A 15,844-nucleotide genomic window follows, 5' to 3' on the forward strand; every position below is an offset into this window, starting at 1 on the left:
GGTCCTTGCATCTCGTCCACTTGAAAACGGAATATGGAAAGTGGCAACAGAGCAAGTGGGTTGGCTGGTTATTCTTTCAAGGACTGACCAGGGGGACAGGGAGAGTGAGCCCTAAGCTGACCCTAAAACTGCTCTCCCTGCCTACTTGCCCATCCACCCTAAAAACAGTGGATCGACAACTGGGCGCCGGTTCCTTCCTGCGCTAAAGTGCAGTGGCGTAAAAACACATAATATACATAGTCGGTCACAGGCTAGAAAAGTAAAACTACTAGACAACCAGATATACCAAACAGGATACAAATACTAACAGGGCAGAATATAAACAGGCAAACTGATAAGGAAACATAAGACACTGTTCGCACTGGAACACAGAACAAACAAACTGGACACCCCACTCCACAAAAGGAGTTGCCATTAATAATAAATCCAAATAGGCTACTGGCCAGCAGACACACTCCACCATTTGGACAAAATTCTGACCCAGTAGGAAACGGAAAGATAATAAATGAAACACTAGACTAGAACCGGATGAGTCTGAACAGACTCCAGAATACCAAACATGAATATAACATACAAAGCACAGGGTACAAGCAAGACTCAGACGCAGTGTGATTACAGATAGAGCAGAATGAACAAACATAATCTTAAAACCGACTGATTGTAACACAGACTAAAATACAAGGAGCATGCTATATAACCATGGCTAAAAACCCAGATAAAATGACAAGATAAATACAAGGTAAATGCTCAAGCAGACATAGTCAGAATATTGCACAAACAGACATAGTGGCATTAAACTAACAGACATCATAGTATTCCACTGAATAACTAGCCCTGAATGCAGGAGAAGTATGGTGTAAAATAACTCCACCCGAGTTCTCATTCGTTCAGAGCATTAACTATTCCCTATCCAGGTATAATAGTAAACTGTTCTGAACAAACTATTGTGTAAATACACACCTAAACAGAAAAATACAAAAACAAATAAACAGACATTACAAATGTAAGGGAAAGACACCTCTGTATACAGCTGTGTTTCAATACTGTAAATGTTTTACTGTGGAGAATAACGACACCTCTCCCATATGCAGTTTGCCCCTTGTAGGTGGGACTGACCTGTATTGTAGTTTTCCCACTATATGTAGGAACTCACTGTAGATAGTTTTCCTCCTGTAGGTAGGATCCCCCTGTAGGTAATTTTCCCCATAGTTTTCTTTCCCCCTCAAAGAAGGACTCTGCCAACATGCCAACTCACCCTGGTACCCTGTAGTCCTGATTGGCATCTTCTCCAGCTTTTTTTGTGCAGCCACTAGAGGCCACTGGACACTTGTCCCCAGAAGAAGTGCCATTTCCGTCCTCTAGTGCCCTTGACCCCAGAGCTAGGATATGCTAGGACTCCTGTGGCATTGTTACGCCAGAGTCCATCAAGTTCAACCTATAACCCTAATGATTCCCTACTCAGTTGATCCAGAGGAAGGAAAGAACCCTCATACTAGAGGTAAAAATTCCTTCCCGACTCCAAATATGGCATCAGAATAAATCCCCGGATCAACGTTCTGTCCCTATAAATCTAGAATCCATAACCTGTAATGTTATTATTCTCCAAAAATGCATCCAGACCCCTTTAAATAATGTTACCGAGTTAACATGACCACCTCCTCAGGCAGAGAATTCCACAGTCTCACTGCTCTTACAGTAAAGAATCCCCGACTGTGCTGGTGTAGAAACCTTCTTTCCTCTAGACGTAGAGGATGCCCCCTTGTTATAGATACAGTCCTGGGTATAAATAGATCATGGAGAGATCTCTGTACTGTCCCCTGATATATTTATACATAGTTATTAGGTCTCCCCTAAGCCTTCTTTTTTCTAAACTAAATAACCCTAATTCTGATAATCTTTTTGGGTACTGTAGTCCTCCCATTCCCCTATTACCCTGGTTGCCCGTCTTTGAACCCTCTCCAGCTCCACTATATCTTTCTTGTACACTGGTGCCCAGTACTGTACACAGTATTCTATGTGTGGTCTGACCAGTACTGTACACAGAATTCTATGTGTGGTCTGACTAGTGATTTGTACAGCTGTAGAATTATTTCCTTGTCGTGGGCATCTATGCCCCTATTGATGCCCTCCATGATTTTATTTGCCTTGGCAGCAGCTGCCTGACACTGGTCACTACAGCTAAGTTTACTATTAACTAAGACTCCTAAGTTCTTTTCCATGTCAGTCGTCCCAAGTGTCTTCCCATTTAATACATAATCAGAGCCCAGATTTTTCTTCCCCATGTGCATTACCTTACATTTATCAGTGTTGATGAATAATTTGTACACATCACCACTCACATTACATTCTTAGTGGTGCAAAACTTTGTGCTACCCTCCCCATGCTAGAAAACCCACTTACATTTATAGTTCCCACTAGAGGAGACATTAAGCTCATCCCTATTCAAGGCAAGAGGACTAAGTTGTAGTACCAGACCCCTCCCGTGTACAAAATGACACTGTTTAAAGGGGTACTCCGCCCCAAGACATCTTATCCCCTATCCAAAGGATAGGGGATAAGATGTCAGATCGCCGCGGTCCCTCTGCTGGGGAGCCCCGGGATCCCTGCTGCGGCACCGCGCTATCATTACAGCACAGAGCGAGTTTGCTCTGCATGTAATGACGGGCAGTACAGGGGCCGGAGCATCGTTACGTCACGGCTCCGCCCCTCGTGACGTCACGGGCCAGCCCCTCAATACAAGTCTATGGGAGGGGGCGTGGCGGTCGTCACGCCCCCTCCCATAGACTTGCATTAAAGGGATGGGCCGTGATGTCACGAGGGGCGGAGCCATGACATCACGCTGCTCCGTCCCCCGTATCGCCCGTCATTACGCACCGAGCGAACACGCTCTGTGCTGTAATGAGAGCGGGGTGCCGCAGCGGGGATCCCGGGGCTCCCCAGCAGAGGGACCGCGGCGATCTGACATCTTATCCCCTATCCTTTGGATAGGGGATAAGATGTCTAGGGGTGGAGTACCCCTTTAAGGATAAAAGATGACCCTTTTTTTCTGTTATATGACATGTACACTTTAAAGGGGGTACTCTGGAGGTTAACAAATGTTTTATGGTGCCAAAAAGTTATACAAATATGTAAATTTTATTAAGAAATCTTTATCCTTCCAGGACTTATCAGCTGCTGTATGCTCCAGAGGAAGTTGTGTAGTTCTTTCCAGTCTGACCACAGGGCTCATTGCTGACACATCTGTCTGTGTCAGGAACTGTCCAGAGCAGGAGAGGTTTGCTATGGGGATTTGCTCCTGCTCTGGACAGTTCCTGACACGGACAGAGGTGGCAGCAGAGAGCACTGTGGCCAGATTGGAAAGAACTGCACAACTTCCTCTGTAGTATACAGCAGCTGATAAGTACTGGAAGGACTGATATTTTTAAATAGAAGTAATTTACAAATCTGTATAACTTTCTGGCACCAGTTCATTTGAAAAAAAAATTTTTTCCTCCTCAGTACCCCTTTAAGGCTCTGTCCACACTGTTGTCATGGTTTCCATTATAGCAGCAGTGCCAGATCCATGAAATGATGGCCACCAACAGCCCCGGACAGACATCATTGACTTAAGGGGTTTCTCTGGTTACTTTTCTGGAATACCCCTTTTATTGAGTAATCCCAAGATTATAAGTTGTTCCTGATCCACAGGATAGGGGATAGCTGGCTGATTGGTGGGGGAGCCAACCGTTCGAACCCCTACCAATCCTGAGAATAAAGGCCTCTTGTTCCTGGAGTGAATGGAACCATTGTGCACATGCTCTGCCAACACTTAACTGGGACTTCAGGACTTGGCAATGCTCTAAGGTCCCATAGAGAATGAATGGAGCAGCAACCGAGCATGCCTGTCGTCACCTTGTTCTTGTCATCGGTGGTCCCCAATAGTAGGGCCCCTGTCCATCAGGTACTTAAAGGATAGGGATAGCTAGTTGATTGGGAGGGGGCTGTTTGGACCCCCATCCAATCCTGATAACATAGACCACTAATTCTTGGAGTAGATGGAACCATGGTGCACAACACTTAATTCACTGTCTATGCAACTGCAGTGCTTGGCAATGTTCAAATGTCCCATAAAGAATGAATGGAGCAGCAGTCGAGCATGCATACTGCCATCTTGTTCTTGTCCCCAATGGTCCCATTAGATGGACGCCATCCATCAGATACTTATCCACAGGATAGGGGATAGGTATCTGATTGGCAGCTGCTCAGACCCCCACCAATCCTGAGAACAAAGACCCCTTGTTCCTGAATGGAAAAGAACCTATGAGAATGAATGGAGCAGTGGCTGAGCAATCGTGCTGCCACCTCGTTCTTGTCCCGATGGTCCCATTGGTCGCTCCCTCACCCATCAGCTACTTATCCACAGGATAGGGCATAGCTAGCTGATTGGGGGTGGTGGGGGGCAGCCTTTCGGACCCCTACCAATCCTGAGAACAGAGGCCCTTTGTCCCTGGAGTAGATGGAACCATGGTGCACAACACTAAATTCACTGTCTATTAGACTTTAGTGCTTGGCAATGTTCAAAAGTCCCGTAGAGAATTAATGGAGCAGTCGAGCATGCAGCCGCCACCTCAATCTTGTCCCCGGTGGTCCCATTGGTATAACTTTTAATCTCGAAATAATCTTGAAAGAACCTTTATATATACAGCACCTCTCAGCAGAATCCTTAAATCTTTAATCCAAGAATATCCTGACGTCTATTAAGCAGCTTGCTGCAGGCCACAGAGCCCAACATACAGTACCTGGATCTCTGGTATATTCTGCTTTCTAAGATATTCTAAGATAATTGTTGGTGCACTTAGACTATTTGCTGATCTCCGGTATAATTAATGGCTGCGGTTGTCATTTTGTTTGGCTTTTTATGTGTAAAGGAGAGAGAACTCCCCCTGCCCTGATCCCGCTGCCGTGTAATTATTTTCCGCACGCCGGAACGCTTACGTACCTCTCGCTGTCTGATCGTTTCCTGTTGAATGCTAATGCCACGGATGCCATACCTGTGTGTCTGTAGAAAAATGCTTACAATGCATGCCCCCTATTTTACTGCTTCGCTGCCATTGTTTTCAGAAAGCCAAGCGACAACCCTGTCCTTTACAGCTGTATGAGCGCATTTAAAGGCGTTTTCCAGGAAATTTTTTTTTTTTGTTTTATAAATCAACTGGCTCCAGAAAGTTAAACAGATTTCTAAATTACTTCTATATAAAAAATCTTAATCCTTTCAGTACTTATGAGCTGCTGAAGTTGAGTTGTTCATTTCTGTCTAAGTGCTCTCTGATGACACGTGTCTCGGTTGCTGTCCAGAGTAGAAGTAAATTCCCATAGCAAACCTTTTCTGCTGTGTGCAGTTCCTGAGACAAGCAGAGATGACAGCAGAGAGCACTGTTTCCAGACAGATAAGAACAACTCAACTTCAGCAGCTGATAATTCTTGGAAGGATTAAGATTTTTTTTTTATGGAAGTAATTTAAAAATCTGTTTAACTTTCTGGAGCCAGTTGATCTACAAAAAAAAAAAAAAAAAAAAAAAAGTTTTTTCCTGGAATACCCCTTTAATATTGATGCCTGCAAGGTCTAATGGGAAAGGGCTGGGGACGTCATATAACTGCCGCAAGAAGGGGGAGAGACCCATTACAACACTTTCCATCATTACCAGGAGGGATATAGTTAAAATACTTACCATATATATCTGTACATGGACCTTCTATAACAGTGCTTCCCAACCAAGGTGTCTCCAGCTGTTCCGAAACTACAACTCCCAGCATGCCCGGACAGCCTTTGGCTGTCCGGGCATGCTGGGAGTTGTAGTTTTGCAACAGCTGGAGGCACCCTGGTTGAGAAACAAAGTTCCCCTTTGTTTCTTCAAAAATATTTCACTTGTTTGTAATCCTGGATAACTTTATTAAAGAAAAACAGGTCTTCCCATAAATGAGGAGCAAAAACAAGGGGAACACTGGAGGAAAAACATTTTATTTTAATATTATTATTTCTTTAAAAAAAATCTTAATCCTCCCAGTACTTATCAGCTGCTGTATACTAGAGTAGAAGTCGTGTAGTTCTTTTCAGTCTGACCACAGTGTTCTCTGCTGACACCTCTGTCCATTTCAGGAACTGTACAGAACAGGAGCAAATTCCCATAGCAAACCCATCCTGCCCTGGACAGTTCCTGATATGGACCGAGGTGTCAGCAGGGAGCAGACTGGAAAGAACTATACAACTTTCTGTGGAGCATACAGATGATAAGTACTGGAAGGATTAACAAATTGAAATGGAAGTAATTTACAAACTTTTGGCACCAGTTGATTTAAAAAAAAAATACAAAAAAATCCCTCCGAAATACCCCTTTAAATGTGGGTTACATGGTGAGCAGATACTATCATCCAGACCTTTTTGCCCCATATCTACTATTTATGGTGGATGTTTCCCAGATTCACTACTTTTACTGTAAATAATCCTTTAGTATATTAAAGATAAGTGTGCTGTGCTTTCATGTGCAGCTTTCTTGGGTTGAAGCAGATGAGAGGATACTCCCGTACACTTAGGAAATAGATATTCAGGTGAATATAATTCCCTGTATTAAAGGGGTACTCTGGTGAAAACCTTTTTTCTTTTAAATCAACTGGTGGCAGAAAGTTAAACATATTTGTAAATTACTTCTATTAAAAAAAATCTTAATCCTTCCAGTACTTATTAGCTGCTGAATGCTACAGAGGAAATTCCTTTCTTTTTGGAACACTGATGACATCACGAGCACAGTGCTCGCTGCTGACATCTCTGTCCATTTTAGCAACCATGCAGAGCAGATATATGCTAAGGGCAGTATGGCGGCTCAGTGGTTAGCACTGCTGCCTTGCAGTGCTGGGGACTTGGGTTCAAATCCCACTAAGGACAACGATAAATAAAGCGTTATTATTATTATTATAATAACATCAGCAGAGAGCACTGTGGTCGTGATGTCATCAGAGAGCATTCCAAAAAGAAAATAATTTCCTCTGTAGTATTCAGCAGCTAATAAGTACAGAAAGGATTAATATTTTTTAATAGAAGTAATTTACAAATATGTTTAACTTTCTGCCACCAGTTGATTTAAAAGAAAAAAGGTTTTCACCGGAGTACCCCTTTAAGTATGACAGATTACATACAACATGGATAAAGTAGAAGATAACAAAAGATAACTGTCTAGACCAGTGTTTTTCAAGCAGTGCGCCTCCAGCTATTGCAAAACTACAACTCCCAACATGAATGGAGTTGCTGTTTTGCAACAGCTGGCGACACACTGCTTTGAAAACACGGGTCTAGACCTTCCCATGTCATGTTTCACTGACAGCTTTTACTGTAAAAAATCCTTTCCTGAGCCTACCACTTATGGTACATGCTACAGATTCAATGCTTTAACTCAAAAAATCCCTTTGTTTATTGATATTAAATTTGCCATTGCCCCATGCATAGTTTCCTTAGGCTGCATCAGGTAGGAAAATGCCTCCATAAAGTTAGGAAATAGATATTACAGGGCTTATAATATGCTCTGTTAAGAAAAAGTAGGGCATATAAGATACAGCATGGATAAAATAGAAGAAGGTAATGAAGATAAGTGCAAAAATGGTAAATAAGTAGACATTCATCTATTCTTCCTTTTATGCCTTTCAATTATGGTACTTGTTTCAAAGATACTGCTTTTACTGTAAAGAATCCCTTTGTTGATTAATGATAAATTAACTTTCTTCCCAGTCAGGTACAAAAAATCATTATCCTACAAAGATAATCTGAAAAATCACTACGTTTCTAGACCTTTGTCTAGATAGCTGAATTTTTAGTGAATATTACTTATTGTAGATGTTTAACAGTTTTACTACTTTTCCATTAAGAAAACTTTCCTGTATTTATGAAATTCTTTCAATTTTTCCATACACAACTTACTTGTCCTTCATATTGTGGTGGCCCAGTACGGGAGGTGTTACCCCGTACCCTTGCTGCCCTGTCCGGCAGCCTTCCTTCATTGTCCCCTGGGCCGCTTGTGCTTGGTTCCCCCTGTATATATGTTTTGCTATGTATTATAATATATAATGTGTTGTTGCTTTAAGAAATGTACCATGTGATTGTTACCCAGGAGGTACCAGTGACCTATGGGCTCTCTGCTAGTCTCCCCCTTATAAGCCCTGGGTGGAGTTAGCTCACTATTTTGGAGCTTAGAGCTCTTGTTGCTGAGGTCCAGTGCAGTCGGGCATAGTGTGTGTCCAGAGTCATTGGAGGCCTCAAGTCAAGTCTGCAGCCACAGTCAATTGCAAGTAACCAAAGTCATAGCTTTGTCATTCATCAGTCAAGTCAGTCCCTGTCAGCAACTGTCAAGTCAGAGTGGCCTGCATTAAATTGTCCAGTCCTACTACAAGTCCCAGCAAGCCCCCAAGGTCTCTGCGTCACTGGTCACCTCCGTGGGCCCTGGCTGAACTGTATAGACTTTACCATCTGTCTACCCTCAGTAAAGCTACCGTTATCCGTAACTTGGCGTCGGAGTCATTATTGCCCTCGTGCCTAGCCCAGGATCTAGAGGTATACCTTCAGGTGGTATCGAGGATAAACCACGCCCTGGCGTCACGAATACAAGGGGTTAATGCCATCTGCCCCTAGGGTAACAATATCTGCCCTCATCACACCCCGCTACCACAACCCTTGGCGTTCTACAAACAGGATACGAGTGTGCGCCTTATGCGACAAGTCCTCCCCCCCAGTACCCGAAAGGGTTAATGTGGTCCGGTGTTTCTTGCGCGAGTGGTCGCAGCTCCGCCCCGTCAGTCCCCAGCGGTGACCCCCTCTTCAGCACAGCAAGGAGGAACCAAAGAGCCGTCCTGTGTTGCACTGGGGAAGACCTTGCCAAAGCAGGAAGTTCCCTGGTGCAGCCATATTGGAGGTTCCGGCTGCTGCATCCGGCTCTGCTGTTATCCGTCGAGCACCAGCTGCAGCGCAGACTCTGCAAACACCAATGATTGGCAGTATTAAGTCTCCGGTGTCAGTACCTGTTAACATTAACCCATTAGTACCTGCAAGTCTGGTCGCAAGACTATTTAAAACAGGGTGCCTGCAAAATAGAGGAGGAGCATCCATTACACTACCCCCATTAGCCAAGTCCAAGCCGCTGCAGCACTTCAGCAATCATCTTAAAGGGGAAAGCACCTTATTTCCCTTAAAGCGACAGTGCACCCAAAATTTAACAGGATGTCAGAACCCAGCTTTCCAGATCAGCCAGTCAAACCCTGTCTTCCCTACCTACATTGGAGACATCTTCACCTTGAGGGATTTCAAAGAGAGGATGCAGAGTTTGTTTGTCTTTTACTCTTTCCCTCCTAACCAACAGGTGAAATTGCTCACAGAACTACAGGGACCAGCGTTAGAGGAAGTCCACACCTGGCCAGCCTCCGAGAAGGCGACTGTAGAGCAGATCTTTGAAGGACTGTACCAGGTATTTGAGTCGCATTTTCCTCAGAGGTACATCACCGGCTGTATGAAAGGTGACAGAAGCCAGGTGAGACCTTGAGAGCATATGCCGTAGCCCTACAGAATGCCCTAGAGACTGTCCAAAAATTAGATGGTATAACTCCCGAGCAGGGCAACAGCGTGTTAATGGACAGATTTATTGATGGGGCTTATAATAAGTGGGACAAACCCCAGTTGACAATGTTAGAGGTCCAAAACCCCAACTTGTCATTCCCCGCTTTCAAGAGACTGGCTATTCAAGTGATTGAGTCCGGGACTGAGTTAGAGGAAGTTTGTCCACCTTTCCAAGAGCCACTAGGGGGGGTAACCAGACCTATACCACCATCACCAGCCCCCGCCCCAGTGCCACCTGCTTTGCCAGTCACCACAGCCTCAGATTTACAGAGTGTTAGACAGGATATTGAACAACTGACTAATGCTGTGAAGGGGCTTGCCACCTGGGCCGCTCCACCTGACCGTGAACTGCCCCTGCCTAAGAAACCTGCCCCTGCTCCCCGCAATTTTGATTACGGCAATCCTCCACCCAATAGACCCTTGAGGACTCAAAGACTCTTTTGCACTTACTGTAATAAGTCAGGACATTGGAAAATGCAATGCTGGGATTTAAACGGGTTTCCCCTGAGGTCGAGGACCAGCCCTCAGGAAAAAAGTCATCAGGTCCAATCCCTGCACCACCTAAGTCAGAACTCTCACTTTATTTCGCCTCCTGCCCCTATGTAAAAGTTATTGTGGAAGGTGTACCATTGGAGGCGTTGATAGATACAGGGTCACAAGTGTTTACTATACCTAAAAGTGTTTTCTATCAGCATCGGGATGCTAGTTTATTGTGTGAGCCTGATGATGTTAACTTCACAGTAGTTGCAGGTAATGGGAAACCAGTCCCCAACATGGATACTGGAAGGGAAGCCAACCATTCAGTTGGGAGAGCATGTAATTAGCGGGCAGGGAGTAATTGTAAATAATGTGACAGATAAGGGGTCTGCTGAGTTTATATTGGGGTGGAACATTATGAAGAATTGTTTCACTGAAGTGTTAGATGCCTTGAATGCCTCTCTTCCCCATATGTCCCCTTCAGGCCAGCGGGATGCGCAGCACCACTTAAAAGTTCTACAGGAGGAGCAGAAGTTTGCCAACAAGCAAGGTGAAATTTGCAGAGTACGAGTTCAAGACATCAAGTCAGTAAAATTACAACCCAACACGGAGACCATCATTTGGTGTTGTGCACTTCCCGGAGTCAAGAATAGGGATTATCAAGCCCTGCTGGTACCTATGCAATTGGAAGATCATCCTCTTGTTCGAGCAGCAAGAAGCCTCGTCACTGTCACCAATGGGAGAGTCCTGGTTCGGTAAGTAAACCTGTCTGATGGAATCATCAATGTTGCCAAGAGGTACCATGAGGCTTTTAGCAAGCATGCCACAGACTTCGGGCAGACTTCAATGATTCAGCACCAAATCCTCACAGGTGACAGCCCACCTATCAAGTAAAGACACCGTCCGGTCGTTCCCGGCATGCATCAGACTGTCAAGAAGATGCTGGCTGACATAAAAGAGGCAGACGTAATCCAGGAAAGTCAGAGCCCCTGTCAAGGAAAGTCAAGAAAAAGGATGGAACCATCCGCTTCTGTGTCGACTACTGGAAATTGAACAATGTCACACATAAGGACGCTTATCCATTGCCAAGGATCGAGGAGTCACTCACCGCCCTCGGGTAGGCTGCTTACGTCTCCACCCTGGAATTAAGCAGTGGATATTGGGAAGTGCCCATGGCCGTGGAGGATCGGGAGAAGACCTCCTTCATGACACCCATGGGACTGTTCAAGTTTAAAAGTACGCCGTTTGAGTTGTGCAATGCCCCTGCTGCATTCCAGCGTCTGATGGAAAGGTGCCTGGGCCATCTGAATTTTCAAAGTGTCCTATTGTACCTGGACAATGTCATTGTGTAGTCCAAGTCCTACCAGGAACACCTTAGCCACCTGTCAGACGTCTTCCAAGTCTTGATCAAGCATGGGCTGAAGATCAAACCATCAAAGTGTCACTTGCTCAAACCTCAGGTTCACTACTTGGGTCGTGTTGTCAGCACAGAGGGAGTCCAGCCTAATCCTGAAAAGGTGGAAGTTGTCAAGAACTGGCCTACCCCTTGTACGGTGAAAGATGTCAGGAGATTCCTGTGGTTTGCCGGCTACTACGGTCTTTTTATTCCCCACTTTGCCCAGATTTCAGAATCCCTCACAGCTCTCTCACGGGGTACAGCAAAGGAGAACTACAATGGAAGACTACCTGTTGAATGGGCCGAAGAGCAAGAGACGGCGTTCCGAGCTCTCAAACATCTGCTGACAGAACCACGTATCTTGGTGTATCCAGACTACAGTCATCAGTTCCAGTTGTATACTGATGCCAGTTTTGAAGGTCTGGGAGCTGTCCTGTCCCAAGTCCAGGAAGGTCAAGAGCTAGTAATTTCCTATGCCAGTGGTAACCTTTGAGGAGCAGAGAAGAACTAAACAAATTACAGCTAATTCAAATTGGAACTCCTCGCCCTGGTGTGGACCGTGACCAGAAAATTCTAAAACTATTTGGCTGCCACACCATTTACTGTCTACACGGATAATAACCCGTTGGCCCACCTGAACAATGCTAAGTTGGGTGCCATCGAGCAGCATTGGTCTTCAAGATTAGCCAATTTCTGTTTCATCATCAAGTACAGAAGCGGCAAGTCTAATGTCAGTGCCGATGTACTGTCTCGGATTACCCCCGTCGAAGAACCCCCTGTCAAAGACGTGTGGGAAGACGTGGACATGCCCCCATTCTACCAACGTTTCGTGAACCAGAATGTTGTGATCGCCCTCATGGAAGGTGAACCCAGGTGGTCCAAAAAGGTTAAAGAAGACCTATACACCTGAAAGACTCTTCAGGACGAAAGTCGAGTCATGGGGGATCTGTTGGGCTTCCTTCTGGCGAAAAAGGTACCAACCCATCTACGCCAGGCCCAGTGTGACTACGAGCTGAAACGTCTGTGGTGACAGAGGAAGCAACTGTGTGTACACAAAGGACTGTTGTACCGAAATTCTTTGGATCCGGTCTTTGGTGATTGACTTCATCAGATTCTGGTTCCCCAAAGAGATGCGGCGATGGTCCTCAACGCATACCATGATTAATCGGGACACTTTGGAGTCCACAAGACCAAAGCTACTGTCATATGAAGATTCTATTGGATCGGAATGCGGAGCAACATTGAGAAATGGTGCAGTGAATGTGCTGTCTGTAATGTCTCCAAGAACATGCGCAAGGATGCATTCCATCCAGAGTGAAAGGTCTAACCAGTTGGTCGTGCTAGACCATGTCAAGTTGTCGCCTACCTGGTCAAGGTACACACATGGTCTCACCATGGTGGATCGCTACTCTAAATGGGTTGATATTGTCGCCGTCAAAGATCTCACAGCCAAGACAGCGGCCCAGGTGTTCTACTCCAATTGGGTGCAAACCCTTTGCAAAGTCCAAACACTTGTAAATATCTAAATTAGGACTGTAACATCATTCGTAGTCCCAGTCCACAAGTTTTCAATGTATGCATATATATGTCTAATGTTTTCTCTCCTGTCTATGTGTACAGGGTACTCTACTGGCCAGAGGGTTCCCCTGAGATATAGGTACAAGCACGTATAGGGACAGAGTACAATATGTAAAGGTAACACTGTTGTATAGAATAACAATGTATGTTGAGTTCTGGGGAGAAGTGTTGAGAACCAAAGGGCCCCAGCAGCCAAGGCATTGGGAAGATAGCCTCCGGCAGCTCAATCTGCAACTTATGGGTATTGGTGTCATAAATGTGTTACTAAAGCAGTTACAAGGTCCGTTACCCCCATGTTTATTGCCCTAAAATATAGGAGCCTGTATGGACATTTACAAGTGCTACATGGACTCGCCCCTGTTTTGCTTTTCATAACCAGACCTGTGATTTTGCATAATGCCCCAGGAACTGTCACTGGCCCCCCAGTGGCCACTTCGGTCAGGACTGGGCATCGAGGATGACTCTATTTAAGAGGGGGAGTTTGTGGTGGCCCAGTATGGGAGGTGTTACCCTGTACCCTTGCTGCCCTGTCCAGCAGCCTCCCTTCAGTGTCCCCTGGGCCCCTTGTGCTTGGTTCCCCCTGTATATATGTTTTGCTATGTATTATAATATATAATGTGTTGTTGCTTTAAGAAATGTACCATGTGATTGTTAACTCCTGGTACCAGTGACCAGGTGATCCCAGGGGTGACCTATGGGCTCCCTGCTAGTCTCCCCTTAAAAGCCCTGGGTGGAGCTAGCTTACTCTTTTGAAGCTTAGAGCTCCTGTTGCTGAGGTCCAGTGCAGTCAAGTCGAGTCCTAGTGTGTGTCCAGAGTCATTGGAGGCCTCAAGTCAAGTCTGCAGCCACAGTCAATAGCAAGTAAGCTACAGTCATAGCTTTGTCATTCATCAGTCAAGTCAGTCCCTGTCAACAACTGTCAAGTCAGAGTGGCCTGCATTAAATTGTCCAGTTCTACTACAAGTTCCAGCAAGCCCTTAAGGTCTCTGAGTCACTGGTCACCTCCGAGGGCCCTGGCTGAACTGTATAGACTTTACCATCTGTCTACCCTCAGTAAAGCTACCGTTATCCATCGATTTGCTTGGGAGTCATTATTGCCCCCGTGCCTAGTCCAGGATCTAGAGGTATACCTTCGGGTGGTATCGAGGATAAACCACGCCCTGGCGTCATGAATACAAGGGGTTAATGACATCTGCCCCTAGGGTAATACCATCTACCCTGCATCACACCCCGTTACCACAATATCATTCTTGGATAAATAATTGCTACAGTCCTTTACGTATTGCATGCAGCATTCTGTGAGTGTCTTTAACGACTTATGGCCCCATGCACAGTTTCCTTAGATTGCAGCATGCCCCCCCGCGATCTGCTGTACGGGGTCCCGGCTCGCTGGCCAGATAGCCTGTGTCGACCACCGCACGAAGCGGTGGCCGACAGGCCCCCTCAATACAGCGCTATGGCAGAATTGGAGATTGCCTAAGGAAGCACTTCGGCTCTGCCATAGAGTTGTATTGAGGGGGCGTGTTAGCCGCCGCTTTGTGCAGTGGTAAACACGCACCCCTTTCTGCAGGCTGCTGGGGCCCCGTACAGGAGATCACGGGGGGCCCCAGCGGTCAAAACTTAGGGGATATGTTTTTCAGCACTGGACTACTCCTTTAAGAAAAAGTAGGGCATGTAAGATACAACATGAATAAAATAGAAGAAGATAATGACAATAATATGAAAACATTTGTAGACATTTATGTATCCTTCCTTCCTATGCTTAGCACTTACTTTTACTGTAAAGAATCCTCTTGTTTATTAATGCTAAATAATCTTTCTTCCCTGTCAGGTACAAAAAAAAGGCCACAAAGAAAATCTTTAAAAAATGACTAGGTATCTAGACCTTTATCTAGATAGCGTTTTTTGTTTTTTTTTTGTAAATATCTCTTATTGTAGATGTTCAACAGTTTTACTACTTTTACCATAAAGAACCCTTTCCTGCATTTATTAAAATCTTTGAGTTTTTCCCTACACGACTTCCTTGTCCTTCGTACCATTCTTTGATAAAAAAAGAAAAAAAAACCTGTTATAGTCCTTTATGTACTGCATGCAGCATTCATACTTAAAGCAAAGTATTACATACTACTTTTACTGTAAAGAATCACTTTGTTGATTGATTTTAGATCTTTCTTCTCTGTCAGGTACAAAAAAAATCATTACCCTACAAACATAATTGAAAAAATAACTAAGTATCTAGACCTTTGTCTAGATGGCTGACTTTTGACTCAATATTATTTATTATAGATGTTCAACAGTTTTATTACTTGTACCATAAAGAAGCCTTTCCTGTATTTATGGAAATCTTAAACTTTTTCTATACACATGTTGTCCTTTGTACTATTCGTGGATAATAAAAAAAACAATGTTACATTCCTTTACGTATTGCATGCAGCATTCTGTACGTGTCTTCAACAACCTGTGGTCCTCAACTTGTTGTGGAGCTGTGATTCCGTGGTTGGAGTGATAACGTGTGGGCCCACGCCAGCTGTCCGCCATCATACTCTGTGGTGTTCCGTGTGTAACGTTTTATTATTGTACAATCCACTAAACTGAGACTTGTTACTTTTAGAGTAAATATGATTTTCAGACAGGAGATTGGGGAGATCAACCTTCTATCAGCCTCCGAGCCCCCAATGAAGCCACAGGCTCGATACCCTTTCAGTACTGGCAACACCATCCAGAAAAGCTCATCTTCCAAGCGTGTGATTACAAAGCATATG

The 15,844-nt window shown here is 44.8% G+C and overlaps 1 protein-coding gene across 6 annotated transcripts in view; it reads left to right on the plus strand.

The window, feature by feature from the left end:
* The window catches only part of ANKS1B (ankyrin repeat and sterile alpha motif domain containing 1B), a 151,744-nt gene that overhangs the window by 82,393 nt on the left and 53,507 nt on the right, over nucleotides 1-15,844 (plus strand). For 3 of the 6 annotated variants that reach the window (XM_056517327.1, XM_056517323.1, XM_056517325.1), the window contains exon 3: nucleotides 15,694-15,843. The exons of 1 other annotated variant lie outside the window; for it this stretch is intronic. In XM_056517327.1, coding sequence (XP_056373302.1) covers nucleotides 15,694-15,843 — 150 coding nt within the window. The remainder of the gene's footprint in view (nucleotides 1-15,693; nucleotide 15,844) is intronic. 2 more of the 6 variants (XM_056517324.1, XM_056517326.1) reach the window with 1 other exon arrangement.

Source organism: Hyla sarda, chromosome 4, assembly GCF_029499605.1.
Source record: "Hyla sarda isolate aHylSar1 chromosome 4, aHylSar1.hap1, whole genome shotgun sequence".
Classification (NCBI taxonomy): domain Eukaryota; kingdom Metazoa; phylum Chordata; class Amphibia; order Anura; family Hylidae; genus Hyla; species Hyla sarda.